Below are 14,996 nucleotides of genomic sequence, written 5' to 3' on the forward strand. Positions count from 1 at the left end.
ATACTGTAGTCTGTCCTTATTCCAATATACGCAGTGTATATCAGAAACATTTCGTTCAGATTTCTAGTACAAATATCAAAGCATCCGCTATGTCTGTAATGCAGAAGGAGGTTTTTGATCATAAGAATGTAGAATAATTCCAATTGAAACAAAACCTTAAAAACAACAGGGAATTTACCTAAGACAGTGGAGTTGTTTAATCCTTAGAATAGGCTCTATATCTAAGAGCCTTATCTAAGCCTTAAAAATATTTCGGCTCTATATCTAAGGGCCTACATCTAAACCTAAAAAATAATTTCTGCTCTATATCTAAGAGCCTATATCTAAACCTTAAAAATGTTTCGGCTCTATATCTAAGAGTCGGCCTCAGCAAGCTACGTATGTATATAAAATAAATAAAATATATATATAAAATACATAGTAAATAAAGTAAAATATATAATAAATAAAATATATAAAATAAAACTTACAGTATAATGAAATATTTAAAACTGAATTGAAAAATTAAAACAGCCCCAAGATCAATACTTCAGCCAAGTTCGACCAGGGCTGATGATGAAACCATTGAATTTCGTTGAACTAATGATTCTATGACTGTTTCAATCCTTCAATTTTAGTTTCAAATATTCTATTTTATTCTGAGTAGTATAAAATGAAGTATTTAAAACTGAGCTTAAAAAATTAAAACATCCCCAAGAACATAACTTCAGCTAAGTTTGATTAGGACTGATGATGAAACCATTGAATTTCGTTGAAGTAATGATTCTAGGACTGTTTAAATTCTTCAATTTTAGTTTCAAAGATTCCGTTTTATTGTGAGTTGTACTTTATTTATATATGTAGCTTGCTGAAGACGGCTGTTTGATATAAGAAACAAAATATTCTTAAGGTTTAGACAATTCTACAGTCTTATGTAACTTTTTTGTTGTTTTAACTGTTGTTGTTATTGTTTTTAATTGTCGTTGTTGTTTTTAATTGTTGTTGTTGTTGTAATTGTTGTTGTTTTTACAATCGAAAGGAAGTGTGGTCTTTGTCGTTATTTAAGCAAAACCTTGTATTTGCTACAGCTAGATACGAGTCTCAGATGTAAGTAGATAGCAGATATAAGTAGATGTGAGTTTAATACAAAGAATCGCTGATGAACAAGCGTTGCGTAAATGACAAGTCCGAAATGATATTTGGGGAACACAGGAAGGATGGAAAGTAAATAAAAGAGGAGAACCTTTCCTTTCCTCTTTCCTGTGTGAGGAAAGAAAAAAAGAGGAGGTTCGTTAAAGCTGAGTTCTAACCAAAGAAGGTAAGTTTGGTCCAGAAACCAACAAAAGATAATGAGCGGTATCCAAACCCTTCATTTGAAATAAAAGTTGTGATCAGTATACAAATTCTGGCCGGTATGTCCAACTGAATGTAAAATCGTCTGGAGCCTTCCAAGGCCCTTCTGGAGTCTGCCAAAGCAATATAATGGAAACTGGGATTACAGCCTGAATAAGTGGGGAGCTTTTATTTATTTTACTTGCATTTGGACTTCAGGGGAAACTTTTTATTTGAAAAGCTGCTGAACTAACTCTCGGACTCAGTTCTCTCGTTGACACTTTTCACCTGACAAGTCAGAACTATCTCTTTTAAGCACAATATTCTCTCCTTTCAAAACCCTAGTTAACAGGAAAGACAAAAAAAGAGAATATAGTTACTTTCGGATAATTACCCCCTCCCTTTTCTTTAATTTCCTAAAATTATTTTTATGCAATTTAATTGCATGCCAAACGTTATTGAGAAGTTCAACTATAAATGAAAGGGGACATGAGCTTATGGAGTACCTGACGAGGGAAAATTTTTATCTGAGAGTTCAACCCTCACTTTTATAACAAAAAGAAAAAAGACCTGTTAGATTTAAGAATAAGTTCTTCCCAGGATGGAAGGTTGGAAGAAGACGGGGTTGTAAGCGATCTCCCATCATCCTAGGGTCATCAAATAATTAAATATGACATCAATGTGTCATAACAGCAAAAGAGCTACAACTTAACTCGCTTGTAGGAAAAATATTGTGTACATACTCGGTATTACCTTCATTCATTCAATAAATACAAATTGTGTTGTTAATTAAAAAAAATTTAAAAAAAACTCAGATTTAAAGCGTGAATACAGGATCCAAACCCTTTATTCAAAACAAATGTTCAACAGGTTTAGGGCAATCAACATTTTGAGTAAAAGAAAATATTTTGTAAAGTTCTTTTAGAATTAGTTTAAGTTTCAGTTTTATTTAATTTCAGATATTTAGTTTAAAATTATAATGGGCCTTCACTGCGGTGCTAATACTCTGTATAACACATGGGTACCCATAAGCTGAATTCCAGGGGGGGACCTCGTCTAATTGGCACTTCTAACGCTATATAATAGAAATCTCAGAACAAAAATATAAAAATAAGGCAGCATCATTCAGCCAGGGGGGGGGGGGGGGTTAAGAGCCCCCCTGCCCCCAAATGGGCGCCCAAGGTGTGACATCTACAATTAAAAAAAATGAATTTATCAAACATCTTATAATAAAGCGGCTTCTGAATTTTTAATTTAGCCTCAATAACTTAATTCTATCTCTGCATATATTAGCCCCATCCCATCTCCCTTTTTACTTATAGGTCTATTTCACTTTTAAATGAAAAAGTACCTTCTACTGCTGAATAGTTTTCTTGTATATCAACAATGGACGGAGGGCCTGGTTGGCCAACTGGGCGAAGTGGAGTTGACGGCTTGTCAATCTTCTCTTCAATTTCAGCAACACTAGGTCGGCGCACATCGGAGCTAGGTCGACGACGCTATTAAAAAACACGAGCTATAAGTTTTCTTACAATCAAAATTAATGGGCTTCTTATAAACAGTTAAGCAAAGTTTTGACAGAAAACGATAAATTTTATCTAACGATAATAGCCAAGTGTTCTAGCTAGCATGCGTGACTGAAAGCGACATTCTCTGAAATTTTCAAAAAAATTCTCAAAAATGTTCCTCTGAATCAGAGCTTCTAGCATTCCCAGATTTTTTTGGAGTTTCTCCCTAATTTCTCCAGAATAAAATTGCATTTTCCAAAATCTCCTTGGAAGTTAACACTAACAAAAAGTAATGATTTTTATCTCATATTATGTTTGTGACGAGAATTCGGAGAGTTCAGCTTTTTATTTTGGGGGAGGTGGGGCTAGAAAAAACTCTCATGCATTCAAGGATAATGAAAAGACTGGTCTGAAAACTTATCCTAAAAAGAATGCCAATCTTATGTTTTCACCAGAGGACAAATAGGAAAGTTTTACATATTTTAAACTGTTTTGTCGGCCGGAGAAGCGAATTTTTCTATTCTGATCTGAAAAAGAAGCGAACCGAACATTCACCAACTTAAATCTTTCCAACGACTGAGCAAAGTTTGGCTGTCGAAAAGATATTCTCTGAAGAGAAATTCATTTTCTGTCAAAACCTAGCTTAAATATTTCCAGTGAAAACAAAACTTTTGGTATTGTGCTAAATGCTCTGATATTATATTTTTGATCGAAAAAGCGTGTTTTTTAAAAGGAGTGAAATTTCTCGCATAATATTTATTTGCTTCAATGGGACAAAATAATTTTTAAGAAAACAAGAGACCTTAAAAAAAAATAAAAAATAAACAAGAAAGAAACAATAGAAGAAAAGATTTTTAAAAGCCAAATAAAGATTTCATGCAAAATATCAAAACCTATAAAAATTAACGGAGAAGAGTTAAAAAAAAGAAATAAAAAAGAGATTCATAAAAAAAAGAAAAGCTGGAACTGAATTTTTAATATCCCATTTTTAAATATGAAATATAACAAAGGGTTGACTGAATAAATAAACCAAAAAACGCACAAAACAAAAAACAACAGCAATCAAACGAAATCTAAAGTGGTAACAACAAAACAAAAGAAACTGAGCATGCAATAAAAATTTTAGATTATAAGTATGAAACATATTTTTTTACTTTAATCCAAATAGGATTAAAATCAAAAAATCAGAATATAAAATTTATCTTGGTGCATTAGATCACATTTTCTAGTCTAAGTAACTACCAATTTGTGTGCAAAACTACGAATGATTAACGTGATGTTACAAAAGAGTGGGATTATAGCTAATAGAATGATGTATAGTTGCCATCCGTAAACTGGTATATTGCATATTGGTAACTCGGTATAGTTCAAATATTGGTAACGTAGAATAGGTGCCGGCCATGAACTGAGTTTGTAACTCAAATATCTACTAAGATTTCCTGTAAATGGAGGTTTTAATTCAAAATAGACCCATTCCACAAAACGAACTTTAAAGAGATGGATTCCAGTAATTACACGGCTGAGATTGGATCTCACAGATACAGCAACAAGTTTTATAACACCAAAAACCGCAAAGACCAATTTAAAACGAGAAGATTAATACAAATAATATACAGTACCCGGATTACATCTTTGCTACCTAAGAGGCACTTGAAAATGGGATACTAATTATTAACTATAATGTTCAGAAAAAATAGATAAGATAATATAGATGGCGCGTTAGTCCGACAGAGGACACCAACGGGATCATTGCATAGAAGGAAAATTGGATTTTTATCCATTGGTTCAAATCCCTCCCCACTCTCCATCAAGAGTCGCAAACGTAATGAGAATCAAACGTTCAGCAAATTTAAGAACAGTAGTGTAGATGGCTCGGCAGTATCATGGCCACAGTGTAGATGGCCTTGACAATATAATGGCCATGGATACCAGTTGGATCATTACTTGTGAAAATCGTTACAATAAAAACCAAAAGCCAACATTATTTAGACAGAAATATGGGATATATGTCCATTTATTTACCTCTCCCCACTCCCACCAAGATCCACAAATGTAAAGTCATAAGAATTGGACTTTTAATATTGCTAGAAAGCACTGATCCAAGATCCAAGAGAACACCGACCCGGGTACCGAAAGCCAGATTATGGTGAGAGCCAGAAAATTTACAATATTTATCGTAAAAGCAAATAACAACTAAGGAGAATAAAAATAATCGATCTGTTCGGTCAAGTAAATAACATGATGTTACGGTCTTTGGCATTTGAGGTTTATTTTATACGATTAGGCAAAGAGCCCCCACCCCGTAAAATAATCTCAAACGAAATGAAGTTTTATATCAACTATATGGTATGGTTGAGAGCTTATTATTTAGTTGTTTTGTGTAGGCTCTATTCGACGACCTTCTGTTGTATAGGCATTTTGTTAAAAAAAAAAAGGTAAAGCTTGTTAGTATGGTAGTATACTAGATTCCACTTTTCCTAGCATACTGGCGTATACCCATGATATGGAGGACAACCTGGCGAACCGTCTACACCAATTTGTGGACAGCACACAGCTATTGTGTTGTCACCAGCCCTTATGGCCCTCTCAAACACAACAAATATATTTCTATCTCTTTAAGTAAGTCTCCAGGATATTGAGAATCCGTGGGATACATGAACTATCAACTTTAAAACAGTGAGAACAATGGAGTTGCTCATCCCCTGATAAAATTTTCCACTTCGTCATTTAGATGATGGTTCTTGTTCTTGGTTCACGTGTTTTGTTCTTGGTGTTATCTTTAAATTACAAGTGATGTTAATGGTTTATTTGTAACATTAAAGAAGTAGCATATTGTAAGCCCAAAACACTGTTACTTTTCCCCGAACGGAAAATAAAAAATTTTTCGATATAAACCTAATTATACTAAACCTAAATTTAGGTTACTAAACCTAAATTATAATTCAGACGGAAATGGTACCTCCCTCCCCAACAAAAGTTTCAAATGAATTAAAAACGGATTTCTTCAAAGGAAACTCATTCGTAGAACCGCTAAACCTACTTTTGTATATTCTATAAGAATAGTGAAGTACCCGAAAAAAAAAGCCAGATACTAAATCTAGGCAAATTTCCTAGCCAAGAAATATTCCTCTGCCTATCGGTGGCCCTGTTCTCAAGGGGAAAGGGATACTAAAAGTGAAAATCAAAAAGGGATAAATTTCATGGATTTTCTTTAATTTATTCTCAATTTTGTTTTAACTTTGGAGATGTATATTATTCTCCCATGTAACCATCAAGCATTGTGAAAAAAAAAAACCAGTCTCCTCTTCTTTTCAAAGTACATTTATTGTTGTTTATAGGGGAAAGACAATCAATCCAGGGGGAAAAGGCAAGACAATCAATCCAGCCAATTCCCAAGCCAAGGTATTTGCCCTTGCCTATCAGTGGCCCTGTTTTTATGAGAACACCAAAAGGTTAAGTTTACGGATGGTAACAACACATCATGAATGTACAATTCACACAGGAGTACGTGACGTCATAACTAAATACAACCGACGAAAATTCCACTCTCAAAGCTGCTAACCTGAGGTTTATCACCCATTTCGCCAGGCCGGCCTTTCTGCAGAAGAAAAAGAACACGCATGAATTAATCAACGGACACTCATATTAAATAACAGTACAAAGACCATTGGGAAGTAGTGAGGACTTTAATACCTCGAAATTTATCTAGTAGAATTTAAAAACACTAGTACCCCAAGCAGTAGTAAGAGAATAGGCTATAGATGGAGAAAGAGGGAGAAATTTGTTTACTGAAGTTTTAACAGAAGACAAATAATAATAAGAAAAAAAACACTACAAAATAAGGATCTTTTTAACATCTTCACGATGGGTGTCATCACTAAAAAAAGAAGTGAATTAAAGAAGGAGATTAAAAAACCTAGTATATGATTGAAAAATTTTAAGTACAGCAGTCTTTAAAATTGGGCTTTAATTCAGTTGAGTCTGCTGTCTTGGAAATCTCAGAAAGCTCTTTTGCTCTTGAATAACCTTTTCAATATATATGTACTAAAACTATGTATGTAAATTTCTTCGAATTGAACTGCCACCTAAGGTGCGCTCACACTAAAATGTAAAATCATTCATACTAGTATAAATTGAGACTTTACGTCATGTTTCTTAACCGTACAGAGTATTTTTTAGTCCGTAAATTTGGCAATGCCAAGTAGACCAGACGTCTGCGTAAAAAATTTTTTAAATTGTGTAAAGCTTTAGCACAGTAGTAACAAAATGGAGTTTCCGGATGTGCGATTAATAAATTTCAAATATATTGATAAAATTTTCCTAGAAACCCTTTCATGCTTGCATCAGAGCTTGAATTTCCATTCCACGTTTTATTTTTTGAATAGCTTGTTTACGATGATTATGATGACTTTAGAGAATAATTATGATGGTCAGTGGATTTTTACTTTAGCCTGGTTTATAAGAACATATTTAAGTATCAAAAGATATACTTAACGCAGCGTAACTTAACCACTTAGTATAAAAAAACTGCGTACGTAGTGTGAATGCCACCCAAGTGCCTGGGTGAGGTTGTTCCTTCTTATAACTCCATTAATGAATATTAAGGAATGAGCCATTAGTCTTTTAACAAAATTTGAAATATCAGTATGAAAAATTAAAGCCATCAATTCCTCATTTAGTTTATTCTTCTCATGCTATCCTAGCATTCTGATTAAGAATCTAATAAATTATATGTTGGTTTTTTATTTTTAGATTTTAAATTCAATCTAAGCCTTTAATTTTTTCTTATTTGCTGCCAGCATTTATTGCTTGATTGACATTATAAGCACTAACAGTGTTTAATAGTGTTAATATAAATGAATATTTTGAAAATCAACTTATTAATAATAGATACTGACTTAGTCACCTGCTTTTTATCAATGTTACCACCCGCTGTACATTTACACTATATTAGTAATTGTTTCCTACTTTTCCGAAGATATTATTTTGTTAATAATATATTAATAAAATAATAATATAATTTAAAAGTTAATAAAATAATATATTTAATTTTGATGGAGTCATAGCCCCGATCAAAGAGTATGAATAACTTAAAAGAATGGAAACTGGTTCTAGCGTTGGTAAAAAACAACATCAACGCCATCTGGTATTTGGCGATACTTACCATTGTTTTAAGCTTTATAATCGTTTTTATGTCAGGAACTGAGATCAGACATTTATTAATACACCATTTACCAACTACACATATTAAATTAATTATTTTTGTTACTACATTGAAAAAATGCCAAGCGTCGCCAAACACTAGATGGCGTTCAGGATTAATTTTGGCGGCACTAGTGGCAATTCCCTCTCTTGTAAGTTATCCATATTCATTGGCCCAGATATAGAATTTCCAGTTATATCATTTTACCCAAAATAAAATTGCCAGGTAACGCACGTAGCTTTCCTCTAGAGTTTTCTAGAGGTTTGACTTTCTTGTTTTGTTAGTATCCTATGGTCTTCGTGTTGGAGGACAAAAGTTGAAACCCAAATATCAGGGATAGTGTATAAAACTCTAGCAAAAGGTACAAAGAAAGAATCAAAAAACGAATTAAATAAAGGAACTTTCCTGTGAAAGATGAAACCTAGAAAATAAGGCAAAAAAGCGTGACAAATATATATGTTTGCAATTACTCAAAGAGAAAAAATTACTCAAATATTTACTTACTGTAAATCAAAACATTTAATGTTATATTTGAATAAAGACGATTAACTGCACAAATACTAAATAAATAAGGAGCAAGGGAGTTTACAACTGATAAATAAATAAGTATATTGTTACAAACTGAAAGAAACATTCCTTTTAAATAAATAAGATAAAAGAAGCAAGAAACTATTAAATTAGTAACAAATTAAAATAGCGAAAGTTATGTAGAAAACCCAAAAATAAAACACAGGTTAATGATTCTGAAACAAGTAAGCTTGTAAAAAAAAAGCAATACTTAGAAAATAAAATTTATAAGCCTATAATTTGCACCAAACACAAAAAAATGACCAATAAATTTAACATATTGCAAGACATAATTTGTAGAATATCAAATTGTATTCTTATTTTTTACATTTTACATTCCAAGCAAAAGGAGGTGATTTGTAATGTTGAATAGCGAATTATGTATTATTATTTTCTAGTACTAAAAAAAGTGATAAGTTTATAAATGTTGTGTTGATTTATCCAGGTCAAAAAGTGTCAACTTTTTTCTCAAACCATAAGAATCCGCAGGCGTTTGCTGTCTTGCAAATATTATATTATATAAAAAAAAATCAAATAAAACAAACAATGGAAACAATACAAGCTGAAATAAAAATAATGAAGAACCAAAAAATAAGAGGCGTTGCAGAATAAGAAAAATACAACACCTCACCTTCTTATCATCCACAACTTCGCCAGGGCGAAGTTTTCTATGATCCTAAATAATTAAGCATTATTAATTTATTATTTAGTATTGAATACTTCTTAATGGTTACTAAATATTTTTCAAATGACAAATGATCCAAACAAATTGAATGAACAACATAAACTGGCGTTTAAAAATATACCATAAAGCGATTTTGTTCAGAATTAAATTCTAAAAAAATGTTTTGTTTTGATGAAATTTCTATATGTAAGGGTATAAACTGTCGTATATCAGATATTAGCCATACTCTCAAAAATACATAAATCGAGCTTCACTTTAACTCCAAACGAACAGGAGTAAGGTCAAAACCCCCTCTTTCTATTGAATTGAACAATCTCTCAAGAAAAACTGAAATTTTTGGGTCTAAAATGTCAATTTTAGGGCTTCAGTCCAAATGAAACCCAGACCCTTCGGGGCTTTAGGGCGTTGATTCTTCCCTTATTTGTGGTAATATACGTTCATTCAAAACATGGTTTTGTTTTTCATTTTAATTTCTGCGTGTTTTGAGCTTAGTTTCGACGTTTGTTAGTAATTATTTTGATTGTCAAATTCGCTTTTCACTTCTTCCGGAAAATACTTTTCCTTTTTTTTTTTTTTATTCAAACACACTAAAAGAAGGGGGTCTATATTCATAATAAATGTGTGAATGCATGTAATCAAGTTTATTTCATTTAATTTGTCAAAGAGAACCTAGTCAACGTTGAGGTTTCAAAATATTTTGGTGTGTGGGAAGTGACTGTTAAAAATGGAAGTAACTTGAAAAAAAGAAGTAACCATTGTGATAGTGTGAGAAGACCAAGCAGGGTCGCCAAAAAATGACATATATATACTTTCTCAACATATTTTGAATTATCGGCATGCAAGTAAAAAAAAAAAAACTGTCAAAAAACGGAGATATTTCAAAAATTTGGACATGTTAACATACGGTACACTTTACTAAGGATCACATTTTTTTTTTTTTTTTACAAAAATGCCCCTATTATGTGTGGGGTTGATCACGACTGGTATACAAATTATATTTCATAGTTGCCCTCTCAAGCAAAATTTAAACAAGATTTTCCTTTCCAGTTATCCATAATCTGACTAGATCTGAAATTATTTTTGCTGAGAATGAAATACAGAATACATTAATGATGTTCTAGTTTGTTCTTTGATAATTACTGAGCAGAAGCGGATCTAGAGCAAAATCTTGGGAGGGGGGGGGCAATGTGACAAGAGTTCCAATGAACAAAGTCTTAGCGGGGGGGGGATGTGAAAGAACAGGGAAAGAGGGTGACAGAAAAAATCTTGGGGGAGGGGGGGGGGGGCAGGCCCCCCTGGATCCGCCAGTGCGCATGAGGTACTGAATCCCTTAGTATGTTTCAGTATATTTCCAAGTATGGTAGTATACACTTTTTTGAGCTGTATTTGTCTTTAATATGACATTCAGTTGAAAAGCTGCTGATGAAAGGGTTTAGAAAGATATCCCAATTTAATGCCTAGGCTTGCCTTGGGATCCCCGAAGATTCAGATGGTCTTGGGATTCAAATTGAAACCTATCCACTTAATGAGGGAGAATAAACTGTTTTGAAGGATACAAATATGTAAAATGAAACAAATATATAAAATGAATTAAATATATAAAAATAAAAATAAAAGGAAATAAATATTTATCTTGTAACAAAGATTTAAATCTAGTGAAATACTTGGCTTAAATTGAGAGCTTAGGAACAATAAAAGTTATCGCTAATTACTTGACATTTGGTAGTTAATAAATCACTAATTCATTAAAATTTAATTATAAATAAATTAACTATATTAATTAATTAAAGCGATCAGTGCGCGTCATGATATTTGTTCCACTAAATGCGACAACTGAATATACATTCCGTTAGCAATGCGAACGATGTGGCACTGCAATGATTGTCAATTTGAGACTCAATAGTAACCATTTTCGAACCAGCAACCCCAAACTTTAAAGACTTATAATATAAAGATTGATTAGCGGTAACTCCGCAAAGGGGAGAAATCTCAAGAAAAGCATACAACCCATTAGAAATTATACATTAATATTTAGCCAGCAACTAGTTTAAGTAGTTTTGAATTAAACACCAATTTTAAAATATGTACATGAACCATATATGGCAGAATTTCTTTTTTTCTAGAGAATTTTCAGGTATATAGATAAAGAGAAGTAATTGTAATTATACTGAATAGATGTTCATTTGTTAATCGTTTATTATTGTTTTATCTTTAACATGGCATGTCTTTGTCATGACCATGTATTGTCCTTACTATCAATAGGTAAAATGACATCGTTTTAAAAAAATTCTAAAAAAGGGTTATGCCAGTTTTGCCTCTCACTGAGACTATCTGTCTTGGTTCTCCAATTAGCCACGACTCTCAAGTTTTTCATCACTTCCACAAGGTTGATTTTTAAGTCTAAAATCAATGGACCTGATTCAGAGATTCAATTCACTGGTGGAAGTGAATTAAAATCAACTAGATGGAAGTGATGAAAAACTTGAGAGCCATAGCTAATTTGAGTAAAGCGAAGATAGATAGTCTCAGTGAGACGCAAAACTGGCATAGCCCTTTTTTAGAATTTTATAAAAATAATGTCATTTTACTTACCGATAGATAGTCTATGATCCCTCCTAGGACACAACATTTGTCGTGTTCATATCATGTTCTAAATATTCTACGTTTAAACTAGGAAAATTACTAGTTTTAGAAATTGATTTTTATATTATTATGTATAATTATTATATTAATATTATAATTACTATTATATATTATGATTATATTATTATTAGATAATTATATTATTTTATATATTTTATATTATACGATCTTATTTTACTATATTATTAGATATTATTAGATAATTATATTATTATTAGATTAAATATATTAGGAATATGTATTTCTATATTTAGAAATATATAATGTATATATATAAGGGTTAAAATTATGCACATGAACACTACATGGCAAATCCTTTTTAGTTTTTCTGGAGAGTTTCCAATGCACATAAACGAAAAGAAGACTATGATTTTCCTATTTTGTAATGGTATCAATGAGGGAAGTAGTTTCTTCATTTCTTTGATTTTTCTTTTTACTAACATATTTTTCATCTAGTCAATAATTATATTTATTCTCTTTCTTTTTCTGGTTAAATATTGACAATTACTTCCTAAAAAACAACAGGCTGACTTGGTCACCTATTTTGGTTGGTGGAATTAATCAAGAAAGGAAAAGGAAATCTCTTATTTATGTTCCGGCGGTTATAAGGTTTAAAGAAATGAAAAATCAAATGAGCATTCTTAGTTAAAAAAAAATAAATAAAAAAGACTCAAATATTAAAGTAAATGTTAAATGTGCCAGAGAATATGAAAATATTATCGAATGTGCTACCCTTTGTTAAACCAAAAAAGCGTGATCAGAACGCATCTTCTGAATTAAGTTACATCAAGCTGCCGTCTCATGCGAATTTGTCTCCCTGTCTCCCTCTCCCTGTCTCGGAGTCGATCGTCCCTAGTTTAAAACATGCTTAAAATTTAAACCTGAGCAGAAGATTAAATCAAGCGTAATTCTTCGTTATAAAATTTTGGACAAAAACAAACAAAAGATGAGAGATAAGTGTTAATTGTGCCGGAAAATGTGAAAAGATTATTGAATGTGCTGTCCTTTTGTTCAACCCAAAAAGCGTGATCAGAACGCATCTTCTGACCTGAGTTACTTCCAACTGCTCCCCCATGCGAAGCCTGCGGGGCTTCCCCGTCTCGGAGTCAATCGTCATGTTTCGCTATTTTAAGAACAAGGGATTAGTCAGTATCCGACAAACACAGGCCATCTTCGCTGACCAACCAGAATATGAAATCACAATTACGATTATAGTTTTGAATTCTGTGCTCCACTGGTGCTAATCATTCTTGTTCAAAGAACCTGGTTTTTCATTGGAAAATGCCTCAAGTTTAACAGGCCATAGATTTATTGGATTAATTGCGGCAGCTTCCATACTTTAAATACAATTAATAAAAACTGCTAATTGTACCTTCATTTAAACTGTACAAAGAATCTGCATTTTACCCCTCATTATAATAATTTAAAAAAAGTCTAAATTTGCAACATTCTTCGTATGTAATATAGGTGGTGTAAAATATATTTAAATAGATAGATATGACAATCTTATAAAGACAGAATTAAAAGCACAAATAAAAGAAGAAATCTAAGGATGAATAAAAAGTTTAAGGAATAACAGTATTATAGTAAAAAAATAATTATGATTTTTCACTATAACACAATATAACACATAGTTGTGCATACATGTGTTGCATACACTTTAACATTTATATGTGTGTTATAACACATATAACACATTTTCGCTATAACACATATGTTAAGAACATTCAAACAAAGATTTACCAAAATAATCTAGCTGAGGCAAAAAAAAAGAAACGTCACTGTCTTTTTTCTCAGTTTAAGCAATAAATGTATATTTTAATTTTTACTTTAACTTTTAATTTTTTTAGTCTGATCTCCAATTTTATATATACATTAGGTCTTGATATTTGCTTATAAGCTTATACTCCGCAAAGCTCGTAACTATTGAAAGAAGATGGATTGTCTTGTAACATTTTATAACCAGCATACCAAATTCTCCTAACCTAACAAATTTAACTTTTTCGGTTTTGCTTTATTTTTTTGTTTATATTTTTTCAACGTTTTTTATTCTAAATTTTTTCTTTTGCTCTACATAATTGCTTATATAGTCTAAATACAAGTTTTTTTTTTATTAACATATTTCTTAAAGTTTTAGTTTCTTTGACAGAGAATACGAATATAACTAATAGGCCGTATTCAGGATAGACGTTAGGGGGTTTGAATCCTAATCCCTCTTAAATTTTTCTCCGACTCGTAAAAATGTAGTAAAAATGCATAATCAAATTTTGGATGCATTTTTAAAACTTTTTTTACCCCCCCCCCCCCCAAACAAAAATCCTGGACACGGCCATGTAACTAATACTGAACAAGCCTTAAGAAACTTTTTATAACATATTTTATCCTTTAATTAATTCTTCTGATGAAGATCATTTAAAAAATATTCGAAATACAAAGAGATATAAAAATGATTCAAATTTTACCACAATATTAATCACAAAGTAGTTTCTTGGCTAGTCTTAATTTTCATTTTTTTTCTTTTTTTTTTTTTTTTTTTTTGCAGAAAAATTTGAAACATGGATTACTCTTCAAATTAATGTTGTATTTACTATATTCCTATTAGGTAAATTAAATGTCCACATAATTTTAAACATTTTACAAGTTTCAAAGTGTATACTAAAGAATATGGGCAGCTTATAACAGTGGGAACTAGTGATAATGTGAAAAAACAGCAAGTTATCAACTACATCCAACGTTTGGTGTTTTAGGCAGTTCTTAAAACTTTGCAATTGTGTCTTTTTCAAAAACTGAGATTAGACACTTATTACTGCAATATTTTACCAATAACCCTAATTACCCCATTTTTTTATTTTTTTAAATTTAATATCAATTATTAACAAAAAAATTAACATAAATACATCCCCCTCCTAATGCCACAGCATGATATGGAGAAGGGATAATCAAACAAATTCATATAAAAATAATAATAATTAACATTAACCTCGAAATGGATTTAAAAACAAAACATACCTACAACATTATGTACCCTGCTACCACTAACTCAGCATTCAATTCCATCCTTTACACACATCATTCAAAA

The 14,996-nt window shown here is 31.5% G+C and overlaps 1 protein-coding gene across 1 annotated transcript in view; it reads right to left on the reverse strand.

The window, feature by feature from the left end:
* Positions 1-14,996, reverse strand: part of bt (projectin protein bent) — a 379,904-nt gene that overhangs the window by 175,094 nt on the left and 189,814 nt on the right. Inside the window, 2 exon segments of the mRNA XM_089089036.1 lie at positions 2,663-2,810; positions 9,221-9,265. Coding sequence (XP_088945162.1) covers positions 2,663-2,810; positions 9,221-9,265 — 193 coding nt within the window.

The sequence above is a fragment of the Artemia sp. Qi Xiang Cuo genome, chromosome 1 (genome assembly GCF_049724085.1).
Source record: "Artemia sp. Qi Xiang Cuo chromosome 1, ASM4972408v1, whole genome shotgun sequence".
In the NCBI taxonomy this organism is placed as follows: Eukaryota; Metazoa; Arthropoda; class Branchiopoda; order Anostraca; family Artemiidae; genus Artemia; species Artemia sp. Qi Xiang Cuo.